We start from the raw sequence: 23,685 nt of genomic DNA on the forward strand, positions 1-23,685 counted from the left end.
GAAACTCTATGCTTATCAATATGACCCTATTGTTCAAAAGATAATACAAAATAATTGAGCAATGAACTGGAAAACACTGTCTTAAACTACCATAGTTTTTAGCATCATGTGAGAAAGACTCCCAACCTCCGACCATGCAATATCTCTGCTTCTCTCCTCTTGCAAATTGGGTAGGGAGATGATGAAATCATTGATATTATTTCAGACCACGTTTTCAAAATCTGTTGACTAGTTGTTTCATCTTTTTTAATGTCGTGTCCTTATTGAACATGTCTTCAAATAGCACCTAACAAAACTGTCTTTTAAGCCAAATCCGTGTGCTAACTTCAGGTTTTCTCCACTAAAAAACCAGCCTGTGGAATCAGTATCTAATATTTAGTTTGTTTTGAAGGATAATTATACTACACTTGCACATTCTTGTGAAAAATTAAAACTATACCACCTTCTCTGGAAGAACACTTGATTAGAGCAACACTTTCAAAGCTAACTGAATTCTTAATGTTTGTTGATAGCTAATCATCAGAATTCAGAGGAATAAACACAATCTAGCCTAATTTGATTGCCATAAAAAATTACCTTGAAGGTTTGCCAAGTCCTGCAAAAGATCAAGAACTACCAATACCAGATACTTAACTGGAACTTGAACCCCGTTTGAAAGGGAGTTCTGTAATGTTTGCTTCTCATTTCCCTTATAACCCAGTCCTTCAAATTACTGCATGATCTTAATTTGTTCCGATGGTTTTAGCTTCATTATGTTATATTTTTATATTTCTTGATTAGCTCACAGTCATGATGCTTTTGAAACCATGCAGATATTTACTTCATCAGGATTTGGAGCACACTTGTTTGTCTGGGCTATAGTCAAAAGATAACCATGATAGCCAAAAATGGCAACTTGCATTATTATAATTATTATTATTATTATTATGATCAAGCTAGCTGCTCTTTTCTCAGCAATATACAGAGCGTGTGGAATGAAAAGAAGATGCATGAACCCAAAAAAAAAAGATGGAGAATATGTTGTCATTTATACCTGCTTATTAATCAATTAAAATATGCAAAATCAATAAGTTTTGGGCAACTATAAAAACCACACTTCCAGTTCCATGATTTCCCATCCTCTTTCCCACTTAATATCTCTCTTTCTCATAGGACCATGGCGTTAAAGATGATAAAGAAGGGCAGGTTTCTCAAACATTGTTCCTGCAAGCGCATCAATCTAGGAACCAACTGGTTTATGAAACATGCAGCTTGTAATCATTTTAAAGATTGGGAAAGCCGGTCTCTTTTGCCTGAGGACGACTACTGCATAGTACCAAAAGATGTTCCAAAAGGTCATTTAGCAGTCTATGTAGGTGAAGACTGCAAAAGATATGTCATCAAGGTTACTTTACTCAAGCATCCTCTCTTCAAGGCATTGCTTGATCGCACTGAGGAGGTTTTTGGTTTCACCACGGGCTCAAAACTTTGCATTCCATGCAATGAGAGCATGTTCAAAAGCATACTGCACTGCGTTAACTCTCATCAGGATCGTGGGTTTTGGTTGTGTTTCTGAAATGCAAGGGTTTATCTAGTTTAGAAATTTTAGTTGAGAGAAGAAAGAGCAAGAGAAGGGCAGCTTTACTATACATTATTGGGAAGAAATTGTAATCGCAATTGTAATTCTGCTGTTCATTAATATGCAATTTTTGTGAATTCTGTGTAACATGCAAGGCAAGTTCGATATCACGATTGTCCTGCAAACAAATTTAGCTCAGCGAGCCTAATTGCTTCAGAGTAAGAGCCCCACTTCCTCTGCGTTAACGGGTCATTACAGCTTGCTGGTAGAAAATTATTGATCATTTGCGTAGAAATTATGGAGCACAATTAAATGCTAAGATATCATATGTACTTAGAACAAGATTTAGTAGAAAAACAATTAAAATCCACAGCCGTTATTAATCTTCCATTACAAAAATCTAACTGTTTAGAAATCTACAATCAAACCAAACAAACTGAAGGCTAACAGCAGAATGAGAGACAAATTTGTATGACTTAAAGCAAAGTATTGTCCGAAACCTGTTTTGATGCGGAGTCACCCATCAAATCACTCAGCTCAAAATTGGATTGAAATGGAAAACATCCATGATTTAAGTTCTTCTCTAATGACAGCCTATCAGACCTTCCATTTGTGATGTTAAAGAACGTCACGCATCGATCATGTTCTTTCATCAGTGCAATGTCAGCATTGCAGAAGGCCACAGGCCTTGTATAGGGTTCTTTTCTCCTTAAAGCTTCTATGTTTACTGTATGTGTCTTGTTCCATTCCCTTCTGTCATAATTCTCCAAGACCCATAATTCCATGAAACCATCTTCTCGACCAATGGAGGTTATGGCAAGTTTTCCCTTGTATCTGACAAGAGCAATGTCCTTGCTTTTGTTATCCTCAGAAACTGGTCAGGGAAGTGAAAACATGCTGTAGCTCTCCTTGTTTACATTAAATGCAAATATGTCGTTTCTTTTCCAGGTAAGCCAATGAAGCGAGCCATTTACAGACACGTTAGTATCGCGACTAAGTAAATCTGATTGTGGGAACTTTGCTTCCTCCAATTGCTTCCACTTCCAAGTCTTTGAATCAAACAACTCACATCGAACCCAGCGATATCGATAAAACTCTTTGTCTTGATAGCGAGTTTTTGGCTCCGAGAATCTCACTATCTTGTAATGCAAAGGGTTTGATCTTATCACAATCATGCTAGTTTCTAGAGTTTGGTATCGCATCTTCGGATTTGGGATTCTTTGCCATTGTTTGGTAGTAGGCTTGCATACATAATATTGTGGTCGATGATGAGTTTGACAGAGCAAAAGACCTTGGTTTGTTGAAGCCACAATCTCTACGCTAGGAGGTAAGAAATTGAGGGACAATTTCGGATAAGGCTTCAAGGTGTCAGAAGACACAAAGGAAGAATAAAAATTGTTGCGGATCATGCTTTGTATAAAAAAGCCAGAGATGATGTTAGTTCTCTGGCTATGATGATTGGTAAAGGTAGACTCATGGGTGATCTTGTTACATTCCTTGGAAAGAAGCCTACATTTCTCTACCGTTTCCATTGATGAACGTGTTAAGATCTCAAAGATCATATCTAAACAAAAATCATGATCGGACTCCATGGTAAAGAAGGATGAAAGCGCTTAAGGGGGTGTTCTTGCTGATAGAGAAATAATGGGGTTTTAAATTAGCAGGGGAAAGTTGGGTTTAAATAAGAGAAAGAATTAACTGGAAGTTTACCAATCAGTTTCGGATTAGGAATAAGGAAGTTCCCAAGAGTAGAACTTGAAAGCCCAGTCAAACGTTATCTGCACCTAAAAAGACGTAAAAACGTTGTACTTTCCTTCTCCCTAAAGGACACAGAAACCACACCAAACTTAAATTCTTTAAGTTGAAGTAGAGAGAAAGGGGGGTTTGGGATAGTTCTTCTTTTCTTCCTGCTCCTTGCAGGGCGAAAATATTCCCTCGTCAAAAATATTATTGCTGAAAAGAAAGTTTTATCCTTCGTTCTGGATTCTATATTTTTTTCTGTTCTTTATATAAATAGCACAAATAACCGAGCCTTGCTTCAAAGAACAACAGACTCGTCTGAACCAGACCTGGTTTATTTTTCTTTAGGAAAGCGGGAAAAAAATAAATGCTTGGTGGATTAAGCCACCGATAGATTCACCAAGCTTTGTGGACTGCTATTATCCCAAAGCATACACAGCATCGATGACATAAAAATAAAAATTCTACCAAAATATATGGTTCAGGAGCAAATAATGTAGGCCGCCATGACGCACAGAAAACCTTACTCAGACCGTATATAGCGAAACTTTCGGATGGGAGAAAGGAGCCTCTAACTGAAATCGGGCTTTTCAGGATATGTGCAACCTGACCTTTGGATAATGACATTTGCTGCATAGCAACCAGCTCTCACACAGTCTTCAATGGGCTTCTCTTGTACCAATTGGGACAAAAATCCACCAACAAAAGCATCACCTGCCACGAAAGAAAAGCTAGTATTACCATTTGTTGGGAGACTTCTAAACTAATAAGACGATAGCACCAGGTCTTCTTTAATAATTTATTCTTTCTTATTGAGCCAAATGAATCCTGCTGGGATACTGAAGCTAATAGCAGCTTCGAACACTGAATTTCACTAGCGAAGTGAAAAAAAAAATTACATTTCTTATCACCAAGATGGAAGATGATCTAGCTTTCTAGCAAGTTTGCTGTTTAAATGGGGGGAGCTAGATAAATAAAAAAATACTATCAATACACCACTCAATAAAATGTTGAGCTCGGTTGCAAAATAGAAAGAATGGCAGACATTAACTTTTAAACATTTTGAAATTCACATCAAAGGATGCATCCTAAAGATCTCTCGGCAGTTACAAACATTGGACATAGTAATCAAGATACGGGAAGAGAGCATACCTGCTCCATTGGTGTCAACAAGCTTCTCCTTGGGTAACAATATCACAGGGAATAATTTCACCTTCCCATCCTCAGCAACCACAACAGGATCTGCACCCTGAGTAATAACAGTAATCCTCTTGTGTGCCCCTGATGCCTTGGGCCATTGAGAAATCTTTAGAGCAATCTCCTCGACATTCTCAGTCTGGTAAAACAGAAAAATCCAATTAGGTAAATCGCATGGAGTAACTGAATGTGGTTCTCTGATCAACTATAGCAAACCAAGAAATAATTACCTCCCATCCATGAACCTTGGCAAAGGTTCTGGCCTCAGTCTCATTTCCAAAGACATAGTCCATATATCTGTAGTCAAAAGGTGAATCAGTTTTGAACCATTGACAAACATCGTGAACAAAGGAGAGGATAGAAAACTTACGGGAGAACATTCTCCTGCACATCCTTGAAGAACTCGCAGATAAATGGAGCAGAAAGATTCATCATGAAGATCTGCACATGCATGTCTCAGACTACCGAATTTCAAAAAAGGCAATAATTACAAGAGATAAGATCTAATAGAACAAGATTTACCTTGTTGTTTGCAGCTGCATGTTCAGCAACAAGCATAATGGATTCAGGAGACACGGTAAGGAAGAACCCGGCAATGTAGAAATATTTTGCCTTTTCAACTGTTCAAAAAAAAAAAAGGGAATAAGTTGCAAACGTGAGACCAACATGACATATGACCAAAAACTAAACAAACTACTCAAAGCAGATGCAGAGAAAAAGAAATGGAAGTAGTACCAAGTGCCCAATTTTCTGGCCTCTTTAAGTGCTCAGATTTGTAACAATTTGCAGCAGACAAATTTGCGATAAGCGACCTGAACAAACAGTTAAATTTTAACCCAGAAAACTACAATTGTCAAAACACAAGATTTGGAAGAGGGGGTGAGGCCATTAGCACTCCTCCAGTATAAATGACAGTACACCTAAGAGTGCCATCAATACTTTATGGAGACTTAAAGCCCCACCCTTGGCACAGATGCTACCAAATCCAACAGGCACACCCCACAGATGCTCAGCATGTGGAATGGAAACTGAACAAAATGTTGATCTAGGACACAATGCTAGAAAATATGGTACCCGTGATACTGGAAAGTCAATATGCAGAAAATTACAGCTAGTGCCCAACTAACAGCAAAGGATCTCTAGAAAAAAAATTGGAGTAACAGATTATTTCTATTGCAAATGAATGTTTGATGAAAAAATCCTATGCTGTGAAGTTGGAAAGAATCAATACACCTACGCATAAGAGACAAATGGGTATAAGAGAAAGACACAGAATCCTGGAGCGTGCACCTCTCATGACTCAATCTAAGATACAACATGAACCACAGGTCCAGTTGTCCTGCAGGTGACCTCAATACTGAATGAAGTGACACTGAAGAAACCCAAGTCATCTAGTTATTCATCTTATAACAGTTGGAGATTAAAATTCTCTATAACCAAATAATACATGGTATAGCCAAGGGACATCCCTCTAAACCAGCCTTGAAGAAAGGAACCTCACATCAAATGGGTATGGCTGAAACATAAAATCTTCTATAAGGTGTATCCAGCAAACCTCTAGACATGAAAATCCAATCATTCAAAAAGGCAAGTCAATCAATTATAGTTTGCATCTTTTAATAATATGATGCAATATACCCATAAAAGATGATGCTTGTTATAAACAGCACAGTTCTGAATTTTTTGAAAAAAGAGCAATTTCATGTCAGTTTGCAGCAATGTATTCAAATTATAAATACAAGGCAATCAGGTAAAACTGACCTCTCACCACCGACGACACAAACAGCACATGTTCCAGTTGGAGCAGCCTCATCCTCATAATAATGTACCTGTATTCGCATTCCAATTAAATCTCCTAGACTATGCAAACAACCTATATTCACAATCTAATTGAATCTCCTAGACTATATAAACAACCTAAACACTGAAAACAAAAGATGCAGAGTAACTTACATTAACACCAGCTTTCATTGAGTTTTTCTTCATCTCCTCTCCAAACTTGTCCTTTCCAATGCAGCCCATATAGCTGGTTGCACCAGGAATTTGGAGCATCCACTATAAGAGACACAAAAGTCAAGCAGACTCAGAACAATTCAGTCAGAGACAATATAAGCACAACTAAAAAAACATATGCAGTCATATATATTAAAACAAACCTGTGCAACTCTGATTGAATTTTGAGTCGCACCTAACGGTAACATACAAAACATCAATAAAAACATGTTATTTCGAAAACTCAGTCTCAGACTAAAAAAGTTTAAAAGAGACATCTTTATACTTCCTTCATCGGGAAATTGTGTTGTTACCTCCTGCAATGAATTCTACGGTATACTTGCTGGCCATCTCATCGTACCTTCAAATATCCGTCAAAACAAAAATCAATGAGCGTCAACGGAATGTTTCAAACTCCTGAAAAAAGTTAAACATTTACAAAGATACGAAACGAACAGATATGTCAAGAGAACTTACATGGGTATGTGCTTGTCTTCCGCAAGGATAGCATTGTTCAGCTTGATGTCATACCTACCAAAATAATCAAATTACAAAAATCAACAATATTACAATTCGCAAACTAAATCACCACATACATAAATTTGAATCGAGTAAAATCCGATCTGTAGAAAACAGCTGAAGTCACTAAATGAAGCTTAATTCTCACATCTGACACATCAAGCATAAAATTATTTTTCGCAGTAACCAAACATTCACAGCAAAATTTTCAAAAAGAGAAATCAATCATGAAATGAAAGAACACGATCAGATCTGTCATTGCAAACCAAAACACACAAAGAGAGCAGCTCAGATCTGCCTCTTATTTAAAATCAGCTAACAAAAACATGATCAACAGTTAACAGATACAGATAAAACTGTATCGAATGATAAAGACTCAAGCATTGAAATAAAAATAATAAATAAAGAAAAGTTTAGGGTCTGGTTTCTGCAACATTGAAAGCAAAAAACACATGGCATGTTTGTTATTGTTGTAGCGATTGGTTTTTAAATTGATTTTTTCTTGAAAATACATTGAAGTTAATTTAAAACAAAAAAAAATAAACTTTTTAAAAACTTTTGATATGCAAAAACAAAGATGCTTATAGTTAGAAAGGAATTTGAAAGAGACAGAACTTACTTTTGCAAGAAATCATCGTCGACAACAGCAGAAATGTCAAGGAGTGGGTTTCCCATACCCAACAAGATCCCCTCGGACGCCATTTTTGTTTTATTCGTCGGAGAGATGAATCGCGAGAGAGGTATACAGCAGCTGATGCGTGTAGAAAGGAGCGGGGTTCTTCGTTGCGAAAGGAAAGGGGGGGAGTGGTGGAGTTAAGTAAGAGTGACAATGAGTTGTCGTTGGGCACATTCAATGAACTTCATTGTGTTATTTAGTCCCTTTACTATATATTTCATCTTATTTTGGTATTTCCAGTGTTTTTTATTCCAATATCATCCTTCTTATTTTTTCATCTGACAATAAAAAACCATGAATGACAATAATTTAAGAAATTTATATTAGCAAATTGAAGAAAATATGATAATAAGAAAAAATATCGATACTTCAAAAAGATTTGGAGCAGGGATGATATCTGTAACTCTTTAACAATAATTTAAAGTTAAAGTTATTTATAGTGCAAGAAAAGGGAGCATGTACGGGCTAATTATATTTTTAAAGCATGTTTGGTGCTGCATTTGCATTGTATTTTGCCTAAATTTGAATTTTTTTTTTTAAATTGAGTTTGGTTTGTACTTTTTTGTATCGTTTTAATATGCTGATGTTAAAAATGATTTTTAAAAAAATAAAAAAAATTATTAACATGCTTTTCGGCATGAAAAAATTATTTGAAAAGTAATCACTACCACACTGTCAAACATGCTCTTAATAAAAAATATTCAGAATTCGGTTTGTATACATTTATAACATGAATTTGAACACCCTGTGAATGAGATCGGTCAGCTATGAACATATTATCTCATAAGACACGACCTAACATAAGACCTTGTACTATATATATATATATATCATCGTACCAAGTGTAGAATCAAAGGATAATGTTGAGATAAAACTAACGAGAGGATCGAAGTGAGACGAAGCAAGAATACAAGGACAAAATACACAACCAACAATTCAACATGTTGTTGGTGAGGAGTTGGTGGAGAACACCAACCCCGCACCACTTCCGGGATTTCAAGGCTTCTTTTGGTCTTTACATTTGGTTGGATTAATCTGCCTAATTGAAGTAATTAAAAAAAAATCTATTTAAGTCTAATCTCCTGCCAACTCTAATTTTATACTTTATTTACAGAAACAAGAATTAAGTGCTCGTGTTCATCATCACATCACCGTATTCACACCAGCAACATGAAGAACTTGAGTCTCTTTACAATCGAAATTATTAGTAACATTTAGTTTTTGAAATTAATTATTACAAAAAAAAATTTCGGTATAGTGGAATTTTAAAAACAACAAAACTAAACTTCTCTATGTAATCGATACTTAAAAATTAAATGAAAAAAAAAAAACTTGAAGGAGAACGGTCCAGATATAAATCTCATTCAAACTAACAACTTCTCCTTTAATGAGAAAATCAGTACATAATTCAGATAAATGTAGCTTAATTTATCAAACTCTAAGTTTGTTGTATATAAATTATCAATTAAAATACCACAAATCTTAGAATTATTAGCAACTTAAATAGTTATTAGCTTCAAAATCATGATGAATTAATTAAGATACGTGTAAATTAACATAAACACTCACAATTAAAAAAAAATCAACACTTAAATTGACTTCAGTATGGTTTCACGAGATCTTTCAAGATCTAGCTAGAAACCCTTTAATATCCAAGGTTAAAACTCCATATTTATGAAATTAAACATGATCTTTTTTCACCGGCTGACAAAGCATCAAAGGAGTTACTGGGAGTGTGGTTACGGTTACAGTTACTTTTCACAGTGCTTTTTTGTGCTGAAATGCATCAAAATAATATTTTTTTATTATTTTTAAAAAAATTATTTTTAAAATCAACGTATCAAAACGGTCTAAAACATATATAAAAAATTAAATTTTAATAATAAAAAAAAATTTATAAAACACGATTTGCATCGCGCTCCCAAACGATACCTTAGTTACAGGTAGCCCTACTGTAACCCTTGCCCCAAGCAACCAATGAACGATGTTTCACACAGCTAACAGTTATGCAAGGAGGTTCGAACCAACGCCAGCAAGTCCCATGAAGCCCTTTAGCCGGATTCCTTCATGGTCCCTTATGAGACTCCCAAAACCTGCTCTGCCTGGATTCCCCGGCGAGCTCTCATCCACATCCAGCTTAACAGAACCTGCTATAGAACATTGCCAGGACACCAACAGTAGCTCCTTCCCTGCGATAGAAGTCTTTTCCCACGCTGCTCGTTTTTATCTGATAATGTGAAAGATAGCTCTTTTTTATCCGACAAACTAGTTACTTGACTGGCCTTTCATTTACAAAAATAATAAGAATTCTTGTAAATTCAATCTATTTACAATATATAATATATATATAAAACATATAATCGGATATAGCTTGCAACTTTACATTCATCGTCGTTTCACTGTGTGAATATTTACTCGTACAAATTTACTCTGAGAGTTTCTGGTGGCTTGAACGGCTGAGATGGTGATACGTGGCCTAGCATGAGATGCTCCTCGGACCCAGGCAGTCACTGGCATTAGCTAGCCTTTTATTTTGAGGGCTGGGCTTCGCTGGATCTACAAGTCAGAGACCTCCTTGTTATGGGCTTCTTGTTGTCTTGAACAGAGCTTCCCGATCCAGGCCCGGTGGTATCAGGTCCATGTCGGAGAGGAGAAGATACCTTGACCCTGTTTGTACTTCTTTATTATTATTTTTTAACGTGATTTACAAGTCAAAAGCAATAGCAGCGTAAGATTTCCAAAGAGATCATTAAAAAAAAATTGTACTGTTAAAAACATTTGTTTTTCTTCCAAGTTGTTTGAAAACTTTAGATTCTAGTAAAAATAAAATCATTGTCAATATCATTTAATTAATTCCAGTGTTTGAAAGGCTTTAAGTAATATGAATGAATTCAATAACTAATTAGAATAAAATAATCTTATAGATTTACATCAAGGATAAACGCAAATTAGATAGATATATTTTCAATAACTCAAATTAAATTAACTCTACAATTTTAAAACTCATTTCAAACAAAGAGATTCAATTACCAAATCAATTCATTATACTTAAGTATACTTGTATAGTTGAGATTAATTTTAGTATAGAATTAGTTTTAAGTAAGCTTTTAAAGATAATGCATTCGTTGGTGTACACTTGAGCTAGAACTCGTATTACAGAAAAAGATTCTTTAATGATTAAAAGTAAATAAACAACGTAAGCTTGCACTTTTGCTTGTTACTTACAAATAACATGACAAGTAACCTTGGTGGTAAGAAAATAAGAAAAAAAGATCATAACAAGACATCCATAGCTTAGCAAAGAGGAAGAGGAGCGCCATTCCATTCCTTCAAACACTCCAGCATGGGATCAATCATCTTCCCTGCACAGATAGCTGTAAATACCTTGTCAAACTCCTCCCCAGGTGATCCAACCTTCTCGCCGGTTAGTAAAACGGTTCCCAATTCTTCCCTCACAAATTTGTACAAGGGGTATGACCTGCATTCCGTGATCCTATTTGGAATAGCCGGGTTGCCGTTCTCAAGTTCAAGTCTGGCACTCTCTACTTCTTTGGGCAAAAGGTTCTTCAATTCATCCTCAAAGGCTCCAATCTTTTGGAAAATCGAAGTGCTTGAATTATGTTCCTTCTCGCCATTCATCAAGGCATGATCAACTAGAACTTGCCTTAGTTTCTGCATCAGTGGGTAGGTTGCACTGCAAGGGTCGTCGATGTAGGTAAAGACATGTTCTCTGTCGACAACCTTGAGCAAGTCTTTCTCGCAGAATCTTGAGGGGTGAAGCTCGCCGTTGAAGCCCATTGTCAGGACTCTCTTAGCAACTTGGCTGACAGTGTTCTTGACTGTGTTCTTCAGGTTCTCCTCTATGTGCCTCAAGTCTATGGCTTGGCATAAAGCAACCAACCAGGTGGTAGACATGAGCTTCAATATTTCAACAGCTTCAGCTGTTTTTCTTGCAGAAATCAAGCCTAATGAGTTGACGTCTTGGTTGTGTTGCTCAGCACTCTGGACATGATTGGTGACAGGGTTAGCAAGGAATTGGAGCTCTGAGCAGTAAGATGCCATTGCAATTTCAGCACCTTTGAACCCGTAATCCAAGCTTGGATTGCGACCACCGGTAAGGTTTGAAGGTAACCCATTGTTGTAATAGTCATTAACAAGTTCAGAGAATTGTGCAAACATGAGTTTCCCAATTGAAGCAATTGCCAAACGAGTGTTGTCCATAGAAACACCAATAGGAGTCCCCTGGAAATTCCCTCCATGTAGAGCCTTGTTCCTTGACACATCAATCAATGGATTGTCATTGACCGAGTTGATTTCTCGTTCGATCATCTTCGTTGAAGTTCTAATCACTTCAATCAGAGGACCTAACCACTGTGGAGATGTTCTGAGAGCATATCGGTCTTGTTTAGGCTTCTGTAGAGGATCGATCTCATGCAACTTTTGAGCTGCTTTAACGTAAGAGCTACCATCTAAAATATGTTCCATGACGGCTGCAGCTTCAATTTGGCCAGGATGATGCTTCAATTTATGTGTCAAGTGATCAGTAAACTCTGGTTTTCCTTGCATAACTTCGGCGAAAATTGCTGACAAAACTTCTGATAGGATTGCCAGCACATTAGTCTCAAAAAGCACCATTGAAGCAAGACCAGAACCAACAGCAGTACCATTTACAAGTGCTAGACCCTCCTTTGGTTGCAACTCGAAAAATCCACCATTGATCCCAGCTAGTGTAAAGGCTTCAGCAGCGGCCATGGTTTCTCCATTGGGTCCCACGGCCTTTGAATTGGGCCTGCCTGTCAAGAGCCCAGCAATGTAGGATAATGGGACAAGGTCACCGGAGGCAGTGATTGTTCCTCTGAGTGGCAAACATGGGGTGATGTTGTGGTTGAGCAACTTGGTGATGGCTTCCAAGATCTCAAATCTTATGCCCGAGTAACCTTGAAGAAGGGTGTTAATTCTGACCAACATAGCTGCCCTGGATGCTGAGTGAGGCAATGTATGCGTAGACTCCGTGCCATTACCGAAGATACCAGCATTCAAGAACCTGTTTGAATAAGAATCCACAAATCACATTAGCGACAATCTTAACCCAAAAAAAATTAAAAACAAAATATTTTTATTTTGAGAGGGCCTTGGGTCAAAATAAAACATGGTGGGGCATAAAATAGCCTTTTTAAGTTTTGGTCCACCTTAAATTATTATTATTATTTTTTTACATAGCCGGATAATTTACAATCCAAAAAAAAATGTGAGGAGAGGTTACAAATCTTTGGCTAGATATGGGATTTTAATTTATTTTTTTACCAAATTGGTGGATATTTTATTAGGATACATCATCAATCAATTATTTACAATTTTTTCAACAACACAACCATGCGGCCCAGCTAAAACCTCACGTAGAAGATTTCAAGGGCCATTAATAAATAATACATACCAGAGTTTCTTTTCTTTCAAAAAATAAAATCTCAAAAGTATAGAAAGAATTAATTATATAATTCAATTAATAAATAAATTATAGGATTAACTGATTTCTTTCTCGAACGTACAAAGAGATAACATATCTTCAAAAGCACAGCAAAAGTTTTGCAAGAGTCAGTATTTATAAATAACACAATTCTAATTTTAATAGATGAATTAAGAGTTTATAATTATTATTTTTAAAAATATTTTTTGACATTAATATATTAAAATAATTTTAAAATATATATAAAAAATAATTTAAAATAAAAAATCAAATTTTACATGCTCTAAATTAACACTAAAGCAATCAACAATACGAGTGAAGTAGATCATTTGACTTGAAAATCAGGCATCAAAGTGATAATACATGACCTCATCTTTGACTTTTTGGAGTGATTAATATGTCATTTAAATAAAACTAGGACGATTGGAGATATTGAAGAATTCAACCCTCCTCCTACCTGCGTTATTTTGGAGTCATTAATATGTCATTTAAATAAATTAATCCCCTACCTACCACAGCAGATTTTTTTTATTTTTTCTTTTTCTTTTGGGGAGGGGGCCTTGCTGAACTTCCACGTTCTCATCTTACCAACCTAACAATTATAAGCTAACAAGACAGCTGATCAGACGTGGGGGCCACTTTTCAGGGGAATGAAGGAGCACTGACTAATTAAATAAAACAGGTATACTTTCCGGTGCCTCGTAAATTTATGGATCACATGTCTCTTGTGGCATCACTGCTTCCCAGCTAGAAAAAAAAAACCTTATTTTTACATCTTTAAAGTGCGATTTTTGCTAGTGATTATCCACAATTAGAAGTGGTTTAAAGAGCATTTTTGCTTCCTTTTTCTGAGAAAAGGACATTTTCAGTACGTTAATTTGTTGCATGATTAGATCAATATATTCTAATTGTGATTGATCATGATTCGGCTGCTAACGCAAACATGTGTACTCGGACGTGGAAGCACCTAATTAGGACATGGAGGGATCATGACGACAAGAAGACCTTTTTGTCCCAAACAGGACATTAGTAATTTCTTAGGCGAAGTATCAATAATTAACGACCCAAGGCAGGCCCCTGTTTAAAGGAGCATACTATGACAGGAAAGGAGTTCATGTAAGCGTAATTAAGAAAGTAAGGTAGCCATTAATAAGGAATTTAATTACCTGATAAGCTCCTTCTGAAGCTCTCCGCCTTGCTTGGTTCTTCTATGTGAGGTGGCGCCGAAACCGGTGGTGACACCATAACTGTCCGTGCCCTTGTTCATACTGTCCATAACCCAGTCGCTGCTAGCCTTGACACCAACTCGAGCCTCCTCCGACAACTCCACCTTGACACCAACGTCACGGCTAGCAATTGCTGTTACTTGGCCTATGGTCAGGGTCTCACCTCCGAGCTTGACCACGGGCTTCCTGTACTCATCGATCATGCGCTTCACCTCATCTAGGTGGCTTCCTTTTAGTGATTCTGCCGCCATGCTCCAGTTCAAGGGGTCATTGGGGTTGAATCCCAGGGAACCGTTGCCGGTGCATGAGTCCTGACAGAATTCCATTTTCTCCCGTTCTTGAAAGTGATGATTCTCTACGGGAAAAAGAAGGGAATTATGGATTGATCGGAGGTCAGGGAGGGAGAAAATGGATACGTGTGCACAAAATATATCTCTTTTTCTCGCGTGTGTAAGAATATAAGAGGGCTGTTTAGCATGCAGAGTTAAGATAGCTGGGCTCTATGTGTAGTTAGGAATCTTCAGGTCACCAAAAATCCCTGAGTTTGTTCACCAAGAATCTAGTGCTTTAAATAGAGCGTGCAGGGGAGCTGAGGCTCATTGAGGGTTCGGTGGGTTGGCCGATGTGTTTGTTGAAAAGTGTACGTGGCCGTTGGATCATCATGGGTTTGAATTGTTGGGATCATGACACGTGAATGCTGTGGTAAGTAGCACGCACTTAGGTGGGTCCAAGAATTGCGAGGTTTTCCGGTCGAGAAAATACAAGGGTGGGAGAGATGGGGGTTGGTGGGAAGGGGCACATAAGCACTACGTCATGGCTTTAATGTCCATTACTCAAATCAGCAATTTTTTTTTTTTTGCGAGAAAAAAAAAAAAGGAAATTAAATCACAGTATCCTGTGCTGTCCACCTACAATGCATAGAAAATCAAGGACACGGTGTTATAGTGGAAGGTTTCATTGCGAATCCATTAAGTAAGATTTATTATTCTCACACAATTAGATTTGAAATTGTCGTGTAATTGACCGTTTCTCTCATTAAAATAAGACTTTATTGTCATTTATAACGTTTTTATAGTTGGAACTATATAGAAAGTGATGAATTAATTTTTGGTTAAGATTTTTATTTATAAAAGTTATTCTTAAATGAAACAAGTATGACAGATATGTCAGACACACAGTATTTAAGTTTGATAGCTAAACAAACTCAGGATAACGTAAATCTAACAAACACGTTAAATCCAAATAATTTGGACTTGGTAGTTGGTTTAGCTTAAGTAAACGTAGATGTTATAAACATGATATACTCAAAGAATTTAAATTTGATAGTCAACCATGTATAAGGAAACGTAAGTATATCAAATATGTCAAACTCAAAATACTTGGACATTACTGAGCTCTAAAGATATATGCCATAGACGATCATCTTCAATATAAGTATAAAAAAACATGATAAATTGTCTTGCTTCTCTATCTAGAATAATCGTTCATATTAATGTAATAATTTTCTTATTCTTATAGGTGTATACAAAGTTTTTTAAGGGACCTATTGTATTTACTATGTTATTAATAAGATGTAGAAAATATATGTCTCCCATTAATATAGTCAAAAACAGAAGACTTTTTAGCCATAACTTCACTTCTCTAAAAAGACAAGGCTCAAGAGATATAAATATCTCTTGAACTATATAGATAAAATGTTCTTAACTTTTCATCTTTTAAGATAAAAAGATACATAATTTTATTGTATTAAACCAACTTAAAACTTAAAAACATTTTTATTATTGGAGAGTCTTCAAATCCCTTCTATTGAGATTGTTTTTACATTTATTCAAACTTTTATTATTAGCCTGGAGTTCATTAGATTAATAAGAAAAAAATTAAAGTATTTAAATATATTAATTAATTATTATCCCAAACACTATTTATATTATTCCCAAACACTATTATATACGTGTAACTCTTATAAGAAATAATGGTTTTCAAGCTTTTATTATTACTTGTCACGATGAGCATGATACAGTGCAAAATTTAATACTGTCATGTGGCTCCAAATTTAATAGACATCTCATTTACAATGATGCGCATGATCCTGAGCTGTGGGTTCAGTATCCTTTTTGGCTCAAAAAAACCGGACCAGAACCGGGTTTCAGACCAAAATATGGTTTATCCTACTGAGATTTATTTAGGTGCTAAAACGGCCTTGGCAGTGGGCTTTATAGCTAAATCTAGGAAAGAAAATTATCACAAAAGAAAAGAGCAGGCTTACCTGGGAGCTGGAATACGTATATTTAAAAAATAATAATTATTTTTTTTTAATGCCAACATCAAAATAATTTAAAAATATTAGTTGGAAGAAAAAAAAATAATTTTAAATTTTTTAAAAAATAATTTTAAAAATATAAAACAAATAAGATCCTAATAAATAAATAACGAGGCGAATAGCATGTTTTTTTTTAATTATTATTATTAATGGATGTCTAACTATGGACAGTTCGGTTTTTGGATGAGCGAGTGATTGTATGGTATGAGATAATTTTTTTCTTGTTTGAAAATTTATTATTAATAATTATAATAAAAAAAAAAAATTAAAAGGCCGCCGCCTGCCACGTTTCCAAACGCTTCATAGAAGTCAGGGCCAAGTCACCAGACAATACCTCCATATTAACTCAGAAAAAACCAAGTCCAGAAGGACTGCACAGATGAATTCACAGTAAATATAATTGGATATTTGTAGTCCCAAAGTGCATTTATCTCTCTGTCTGAGAGTTCATCAGTTGACAACTTGGAATCCACATGACCGACTGCACAGAGCCTTTGCATCTGCAGCGATCTCGTGGACGATGAACGAATTACTTCTTTTTTTGAAGGCATCCCTTTTGCCTCTCTGTGCTTTAAAGGAAAATTACAGACACTATTTTCTTGCTGCCCAGAAACCATGAAAGAGATGCATCCTGTGTTCATCTTGAGCCTGGAAGTGGTAGCTTAATTGGACTCTTTCTTTTCTGTAGCTTTTCATCAACTTGTGTAGTGGAATGCCTACCAATCCCCGTTCTAATTTAATTAGATTGTGGTTGGTAGGAAGCTGTCAGTGAGTCATCGTCATCATCATAGTTAATTTCCGAATATCTCTGCTCGTTGAAGTTCAACTACCCAGAACAATATAGATTAAGCACTGATTTATTTGGATTTAATGTCGAATTTAGCTATGCTATCTAATTATTTATGCCATGTATGGTGTGCGGTCACAGTCTCGATGCCGGTATTAACTATCTGTTTGATATTATCTGAGTTGGAGCTGCAACAATCACAAAGATTAAAAATATTCAGGAAATTAAACAAGAAAGGGGACCTAAGACCAGAGACCTGTTTATATATATATAACTCTTGAATCTTGTCCTATTACTTTAGTGGAGGGGTTAAAGTGTCATTTTCTTCTTATAACATTAATAATAAATAAATAAATACAGCATTGATGAGAGATAATATCACTTGTATAATATTAATATTAATGAAAAATATAATAAGCTCTTATGAGGTTTTTATACACCTATAAATATGTAAGGAAATGGTTATGCTTGACTTCTAATATTTCTTGTTAAGAAACAATCAAAGTCTCGTAAACTAACATGGGGAATATAGTAATTGTCAATGATGTTGAATTTAACATATTATTAGACCCATATATACATAGTTTCTAAAATCTCGTCAGATCTATATATATCAAAGCTAAGTATGTAGCTAAACCTAAAAATATAAAAAGCAAGCCAAACACATTATATAGGCTTGGTATTCTACCAAACCTAGGTATGTTAGGTTATTTCTCTCTATATTTGATCATTTTAAACATGAAAATTATACAAAAATAACATATTTAAAACACATTAATGCATCATGAACATGTTATATGTTTCTCACTGTACTCTCGCATGTGTGTGTATCGATTTGACAAGCAAGTCACCATGACAAAATTATGGCATGCGGCACCTATCTTCAGTGGAAAGGATCATTCACACAATGCTAAGCCCTTAGGACATACAAAATCTTTTATTCAATAAGACTATTTGCATGTAAGAAAATTATCTAAAGTTTTAAAAATATTTAAGAAATAAGAATTTTTTTTAAATATATTTTAAAAAAATTAAATGCTCGACTATTATATTTATTTCTTATATAAGCTAGCATTTTCGATGATTTTGATTTTCAAGAAATTAACTTCTTAATTTTCTCAAAAATTATTTTTTTAACCTCCTAGACATCATCAAAAGTTTCACCCGACAGCCAAGCATCATGAGATTTATACCCTTTGCTACTGTAAATAGACGTTACATAGATATTAATTCCCATAACCTACGACTTTTTTGATTGATTGTTAATGATATAGATTACGTACGAACACACTTCTGGCACGAACATTAATTGGAGTTCAGTGTCGTACGTGTTTTATTTTCCACATTAACGTGCTGCTGTTTTTCACGTGTAACGGCAGTTAATCGTTGTTAAAAGCGAGATAGTGTAATTATAATTATTTTTTAAATTATTTTTTATTTAAAAGTATATTAAAATAATATATTTTTTATTTTTAAAAATTATTTTTAATATTAATATTAAATTGATTTAAAAACGCTAAAAAAATATTAATTTAAAGTAAAAAAAAATTAATTTTTTTTAAAATACTTTTAAAATACAAAAACAAATATAATTTAAATTTGATTGTTTCAAAACTTGGTTTTTTTTCTATTATTGTTAGTGTAATTTATATTTTATCTTAATTATAAATTTAAACATAGTCAATCAATATACCTTATAGCTTAATTTCCACAAGTTTCACTAAAAATTTTCTTTAAGATTTCTTTAAATCTTGGTAAGAAAAAAAACTATAATTAATTTATAACTTTCTTAAATCTGCCGCAAGAACTTCTACAATATTAAAAATACAATTAAATGAATTATTGACCAAGCAATCTCTGAAAACAAATCTAATCGTTCAACAATCTTGTGCAATATTGACTCAAGCCGATAGTGAAGGTTTGGTTTTTCTTTTTCGGTGGATGCAGAGCATGAGGGTTAGGTGTATCTCCAAGAGACTGCGTCAATAAAAATAAAATAAAATACAATTGAGCTGCGAACATCAGAGCATACATTCTCTAATTTATTTATTTTTTCCAGAAAAATATAGTAACCAGGAGTTGTTGTGGGTGGATAGGCCTTGTTCGCCACCAACCACCCTTTTGGTGTTTGCTTCCGGGTAGGTGAAGACAATGAGAAAAATCATCAGATATGAAGCTTGAAACTTTTATCTAACGATCGTCAAACTTTTGGATAAGATCCATCCTTGGTTGTTGAGTGCCCTAATTACTTTTTGGGTAAAATATATTTTTCCCTTTTAATTAATTAAAATGAATAAAAAAAATTTTTTGACTTAATTACAAAAACATATATGCTTTAAACATCCCTAACAAATATAGCATAATTGTAAAGAACTTAAGATCTGCATAGTAGGTTTCAAGTTCGAGTCTGGAATAATTGGTGTTTTGTTTACTTACCTAGTCTCACAAAACATCCCTTTATGAGAATGAAGTTTCCTCAAATTAAAAAAAAAATAAAAATACATGCTCTGAACACTGTAGATAAATAATTTTAAAAAAATAAAATTCTGTAATCATTTATGTACAGTGTTGTTTCTGGTCCAACAATTTATATGGTTGACTTTAATTCCATTTAATTTCACATTCACTATACCTGCACTGACAGACCACGTAGATAGACAAATGCAGCCCACAACTTCCCAGATCAATTAGGTTAGGATTTATATATATATCCCATAAATTTGCAACCCTTTCTGTAGTTCTTGCTCACCTGGTGAACCTATAGCTTTTTTTATTTTGGACCACCGAATTAATATAACAAAGATATTATTTTTTAGAGGGGGTTTGTTTTTATGTTAATTTTTTTTTTAATTTTTTTTAAAAAATTATTATTATTATGATTTTGTATTGTCTTTGAAGCATTAATATCAAAAATAAAATTTTAAAAATAATATTATTTTCAAATAAAAATTTAAAAAAAAAAACAAATCAAGTGATTAAAACTACTAACTTTAATATTTAATCAAGAACTCGATGTCGTCACTGTCAATAAAAAATAACTCATTAAAAAATCTCGAGGTCAATGCACAATGCTAATACTAGTCCGTGCATGCAAATTGATTTTTTTTTTCTTTTTAAAAAAACTGATATTTGTTGATATGCTAATTCAACACACAGAATTGGAATGCTCATCAATCAATTACGAAGTAATGTTACTACATATAAACTGTGATCCAGTAATAATTCTTAGTTGAAAAGCAAGGACATGTCAACTGAAGATATAACATTTCTAATTCTAAACCTCGAGAATATCATCTCAGTTTTATTTTTGTAATTTCTTAGACAATAACCTTTAATTCTTTTTTTGTATTGTAATTCGATGATTTTTATGATATTTCAAGATTGTTGAAGAATAAAGTCATTTGATGTTTGAATAGTAATTAACCACATATTCAAGTCAATATTTTTTTATCTAGAACTTAGAAAATAAATTATTGATGATAAAAAGTTCAATACCTGTAAAACAATTTATTATGATGGAGTATAGGGACTTTTTTCAATGACTCTTGCGTAAAGGATTGCAATAATTGAGAGAATAAGTTTTAAATTCCAAAAACAAGAGTATTTGTTTTTATTTTTATATAATAAATATTATAATAATTAGAGTATAAAAACTTAGATAGAGGAGAGAAATTGTACATGGATTGTTCATGAAATATCTAAAATTTTTAAATCTTGTTATTTTAGTGGAGTAGAGGAACTAGAGAGTTACATTCTTATAATGCATTGATGGAGAATAAATATTCATTATATAATATTAATAAAGATTAAAATATCTCTTATATATCATTGATAAAATCAAAATATTATAGGCATTGAGAAAGTTTTTATATAGAAGTAGGGAGACAAATATTTTTTCATACACAAAAAATAAAAAAAAAAAAAAAATAAAACCATCTAGGTGATGACCAAGAGCTTTATCAGGTTCGAGCCCTAGGTTGCTCATATGATGGCCACTGGAGGCTTACATGGTCGTTAACTTCAGGGCCCGTGGGATTAATCGAGGTACGCGCAAACCCACGTTAAACTAAAAAGAAAAAAAAATCTTAAAAATAAATAGAACGACCAAATAACAAATAAACATTTACCATGATGGCAACGTGTATTTCATGGACAAAACTTGATTGTTCAGGAAATTATGATGTTTTAAAACACGTTTTTATCCTTTTTTTTCTTTCCAAATCACGAATAAAACATTTACCATGAGATTCCTGGGCCTGTAATTTTTTTAAAATTGACATGTTAACTTACAAGTGATAAAATGCAGGTATGAAAGTCCAGATTGTATTTAATTTGTTAGATAAAGAAATGACGTGTGAAAATTGAATTTTAAATACTTATATATAGATATATAGATATAAAGTAGTCTGTACTCTGTAGTAATGTAATGAATTAATATCATGTTGCATGGGCTTGTTAGATAAAACTGGTTGTTGGGCTTACTTGATATAACTGGGCCTATCCTATGGTTTTTCATGGATTGGCAGGCCCGTTGACTTGTTGGGAAACAAAATTTTCTGGTCCCCAACCAAGACATGGCCCATTATTTGGTGGTCCATCACTTGGAATCGATCGAACACGGCATAGCCGCCGGCCAATTTCGACTTCTATCGTGATGTTGGCTGGCTTCTGTTGTTGTTTCTTTCTCCCCCACGGCCAATCTCCATTTATTTGTTTCATGTAAAATAATTTATCTATTTTTATTATGTTAATAAGAATTATTTAAAGAATAAATACCGATGAAACGTATGATTTAGTAAAATAAATAGTCTTATAAAATATTTTTATCTCCAAAGAATCCATAAATTATTTTTCATTTTTTAAAACTTGTTTGATATCGAGTAACCAGACATTGAAAATATATTGCTTAACCATTCTAGAAAAAGAGCTTGATAGAAAAAACAATACCAAGTGATATAAAAGAGAGAGGGAGAGAGTCATAGTATATCAATTATCAAAGCTATCAATAAATTAATTATTAATTATTTCTTATGCCATTTTTTAAATTTCTCGATGCTCAATGAAAATGGCAGGCCCATTTCAATATATAATTTTCTTTTAATTCTTTTTAGAGTGTTAAGTTTCTAGATTTTTGAAAACTCTACAATTATTTTTTTATACAATGGATATATATATCATTACTGCTTTCGGGATAAGGGGGGTTAGGTTGGGGCTTGTAAAAATTAAAATTTTATTTTTATTTGATATTTTTTTGTTTTTAAATTGTTTTGATGTAAATAATTTTTAAAAATATTATTTTAATTTATTTTTAAATAAAATATATTTTAAAAAATAATTACTCCTTCAAAACATTCCTACAATGATTACTTGCTTATACCAAATCAAAGGGGACACTTGGCAGGATGGCATGTGTGTGTCAAATCAAATCTTTATTTTCAAACTGCACGTTCATAGAACATGGATAAGGGTTCTTTATTTTTATTGATTTGTTGAATTTAGCTGTATATATTAATTAAATTGCAACAATCTTCCACGAATCATATTCAAACTTATCCAAATATATATATATAATCCTTTCTCACGTTTCTCTTTTTTATGTTTATTTAAATTTAAAATTAATTTTTTGTTTTCTTTCCTTAAACATAAAATTATTACATACAACTAAGATAGTGTTTGATTATATTACTTGTTATTTTTTAAAGTGTTTTTTTAATATAAAAATAATATATTTTTGTTTTTTAAAATTTATTTTTGATATCGATAAAATAATATTAAAAAAATAAAAAAATCAAAAAAAATAATTTTTAAACACAAAACAAACAGAATTTTTAAACCCTTCACTTCAAGGGTTTTTGCCCCTTTCGTGTCTGTCCAGAGAAAAATAATTATACAAATCGACTGAATCATACAGTGAAATAATCGCAAATATTCCGTCGAGAATCGGTGAATTTCTCCCAGCTCGTGCGTCCCATCATGCAAGAGTATATAATATATGGTTATCGGAATCAAATCAAATCAGTAATTATATAGTGGCGGAATCAACGCTATTCTTTGTGTCCAAAGTCTAATGCTGGGTGCTCGTAATTCTTATAGTTTCTGTAGTAAAAGAAAAAAAAAAAGAGGTAATATATATTTCTAAATTCATCTGTATTTTTTGCCTTCTAAAACCCGCGTATGATTTGGTAAAACTATCAATATGTCTCCTT

General features: G+C 33.7%; 4 protein-coding genes across 4 annotated transcripts; 1 reads left to right on the forward strand and 3 right to left on the reverse strand.

Annotated features, from left to right (window-relative positions):
* The first annotated feature begins 1,156 nt into the window (after window positions 1-1,156).
* On the forward strand, window positions 1,157-1,555 carry LOC118052400 (auxin-induced protein 15A). Its single transcript, XM_035063368.1, has one exon. It carries the CDS (start codon window positions 1,157-1,159, stop codon window positions 1,553-1,555), a length of 399 nt encoding a protein of 132 aa, XP_034919259.1.
* Window positions 1,556-2,034: 479 nt separating this feature from the next.
* Window positions 2,035-2,760, reverse strand: LOC118052399 (uncharacterized). Its single transcript, XM_035063367.1, has 2 exons — window positions 2,526-2,760; window positions 2,035-2,432 (listed from the first exon to the last, which is right to left on the reverse strand). The coding sequence occupies exons 1-2, from the start codon at window positions 2,758-2,760 to the stop codon at window positions 2,035-2,037; spliced, it is 633 nt and encodes a 210-aa protein (XP_034919258.1).
* Window positions 2,761-3,612: 852 nt separating this feature from the next.
* On the reverse strand, window positions 3,613-7,816 carry LOC118052333 (adenosine kinase 2). Its single transcript, XM_035063280.2, has 12 exons — window positions 7,626-7,816; window positions 6,965-7,018; window positions 6,802-6,848; window positions 6,652-6,683; window positions 6,449-6,550; window positions 6,257-6,324; window positions 5,231-5,307; window positions 5,018-5,115; window positions 4,866-4,936; window positions 4,726-4,792; window positions 4,451-4,634; window positions 3,613-4,012 (listed from the first exon to the last, which is right to left on the reverse strand). Exons 1-12 carry the CDS (start codon window positions 7,706-7,708, stop codon window positions 3,870-3,872), a joined length of 1,026 nt encoding a protein of 341 aa, XP_034919171.1. The 5' UTR covers window positions 7,709-7,816; the 3' UTR covers window positions 3,613-3,869.
* Window positions 7,817-10,835: 3,019 nt separating this feature from the next.
* Window positions 10,836-14,928, reverse strand: LOC118052332 (phenylalanine ammonia-lyase G2B). The gene is made up of 2 exons (XM_035063279.2): window positions 14,313-14,928; window positions 10,836-12,726 (listed from the first exon to the last, which is right to left on the reverse strand). The coding sequence occupies exons 1-2, from the start codon at window positions 14,696-14,698 to the stop codon at window positions 10,977-10,979; spliced, it is 2,136 nt and encodes a 711-aa protein (XP_034919170.1). The 5' UTR covers window positions 14,699-14,928; the 3' UTR covers window positions 10,836-10,976.
* Between the last annotated feature and the right edge of the window lie 8,757 nt (window positions 14,929-23,685).

The sequence above is a fragment of the Populus alba genome, chromosome 8 (genome assembly GCF_005239225.2).
Source record: "Populus alba chromosome 8, ASM523922v2, whole genome shotgun sequence".
NCBI lineage: Eukaryota > Viridiplantae > Streptophyta > Magnoliopsida > Malpighiales > Salicaceae > Populus > Populus alba.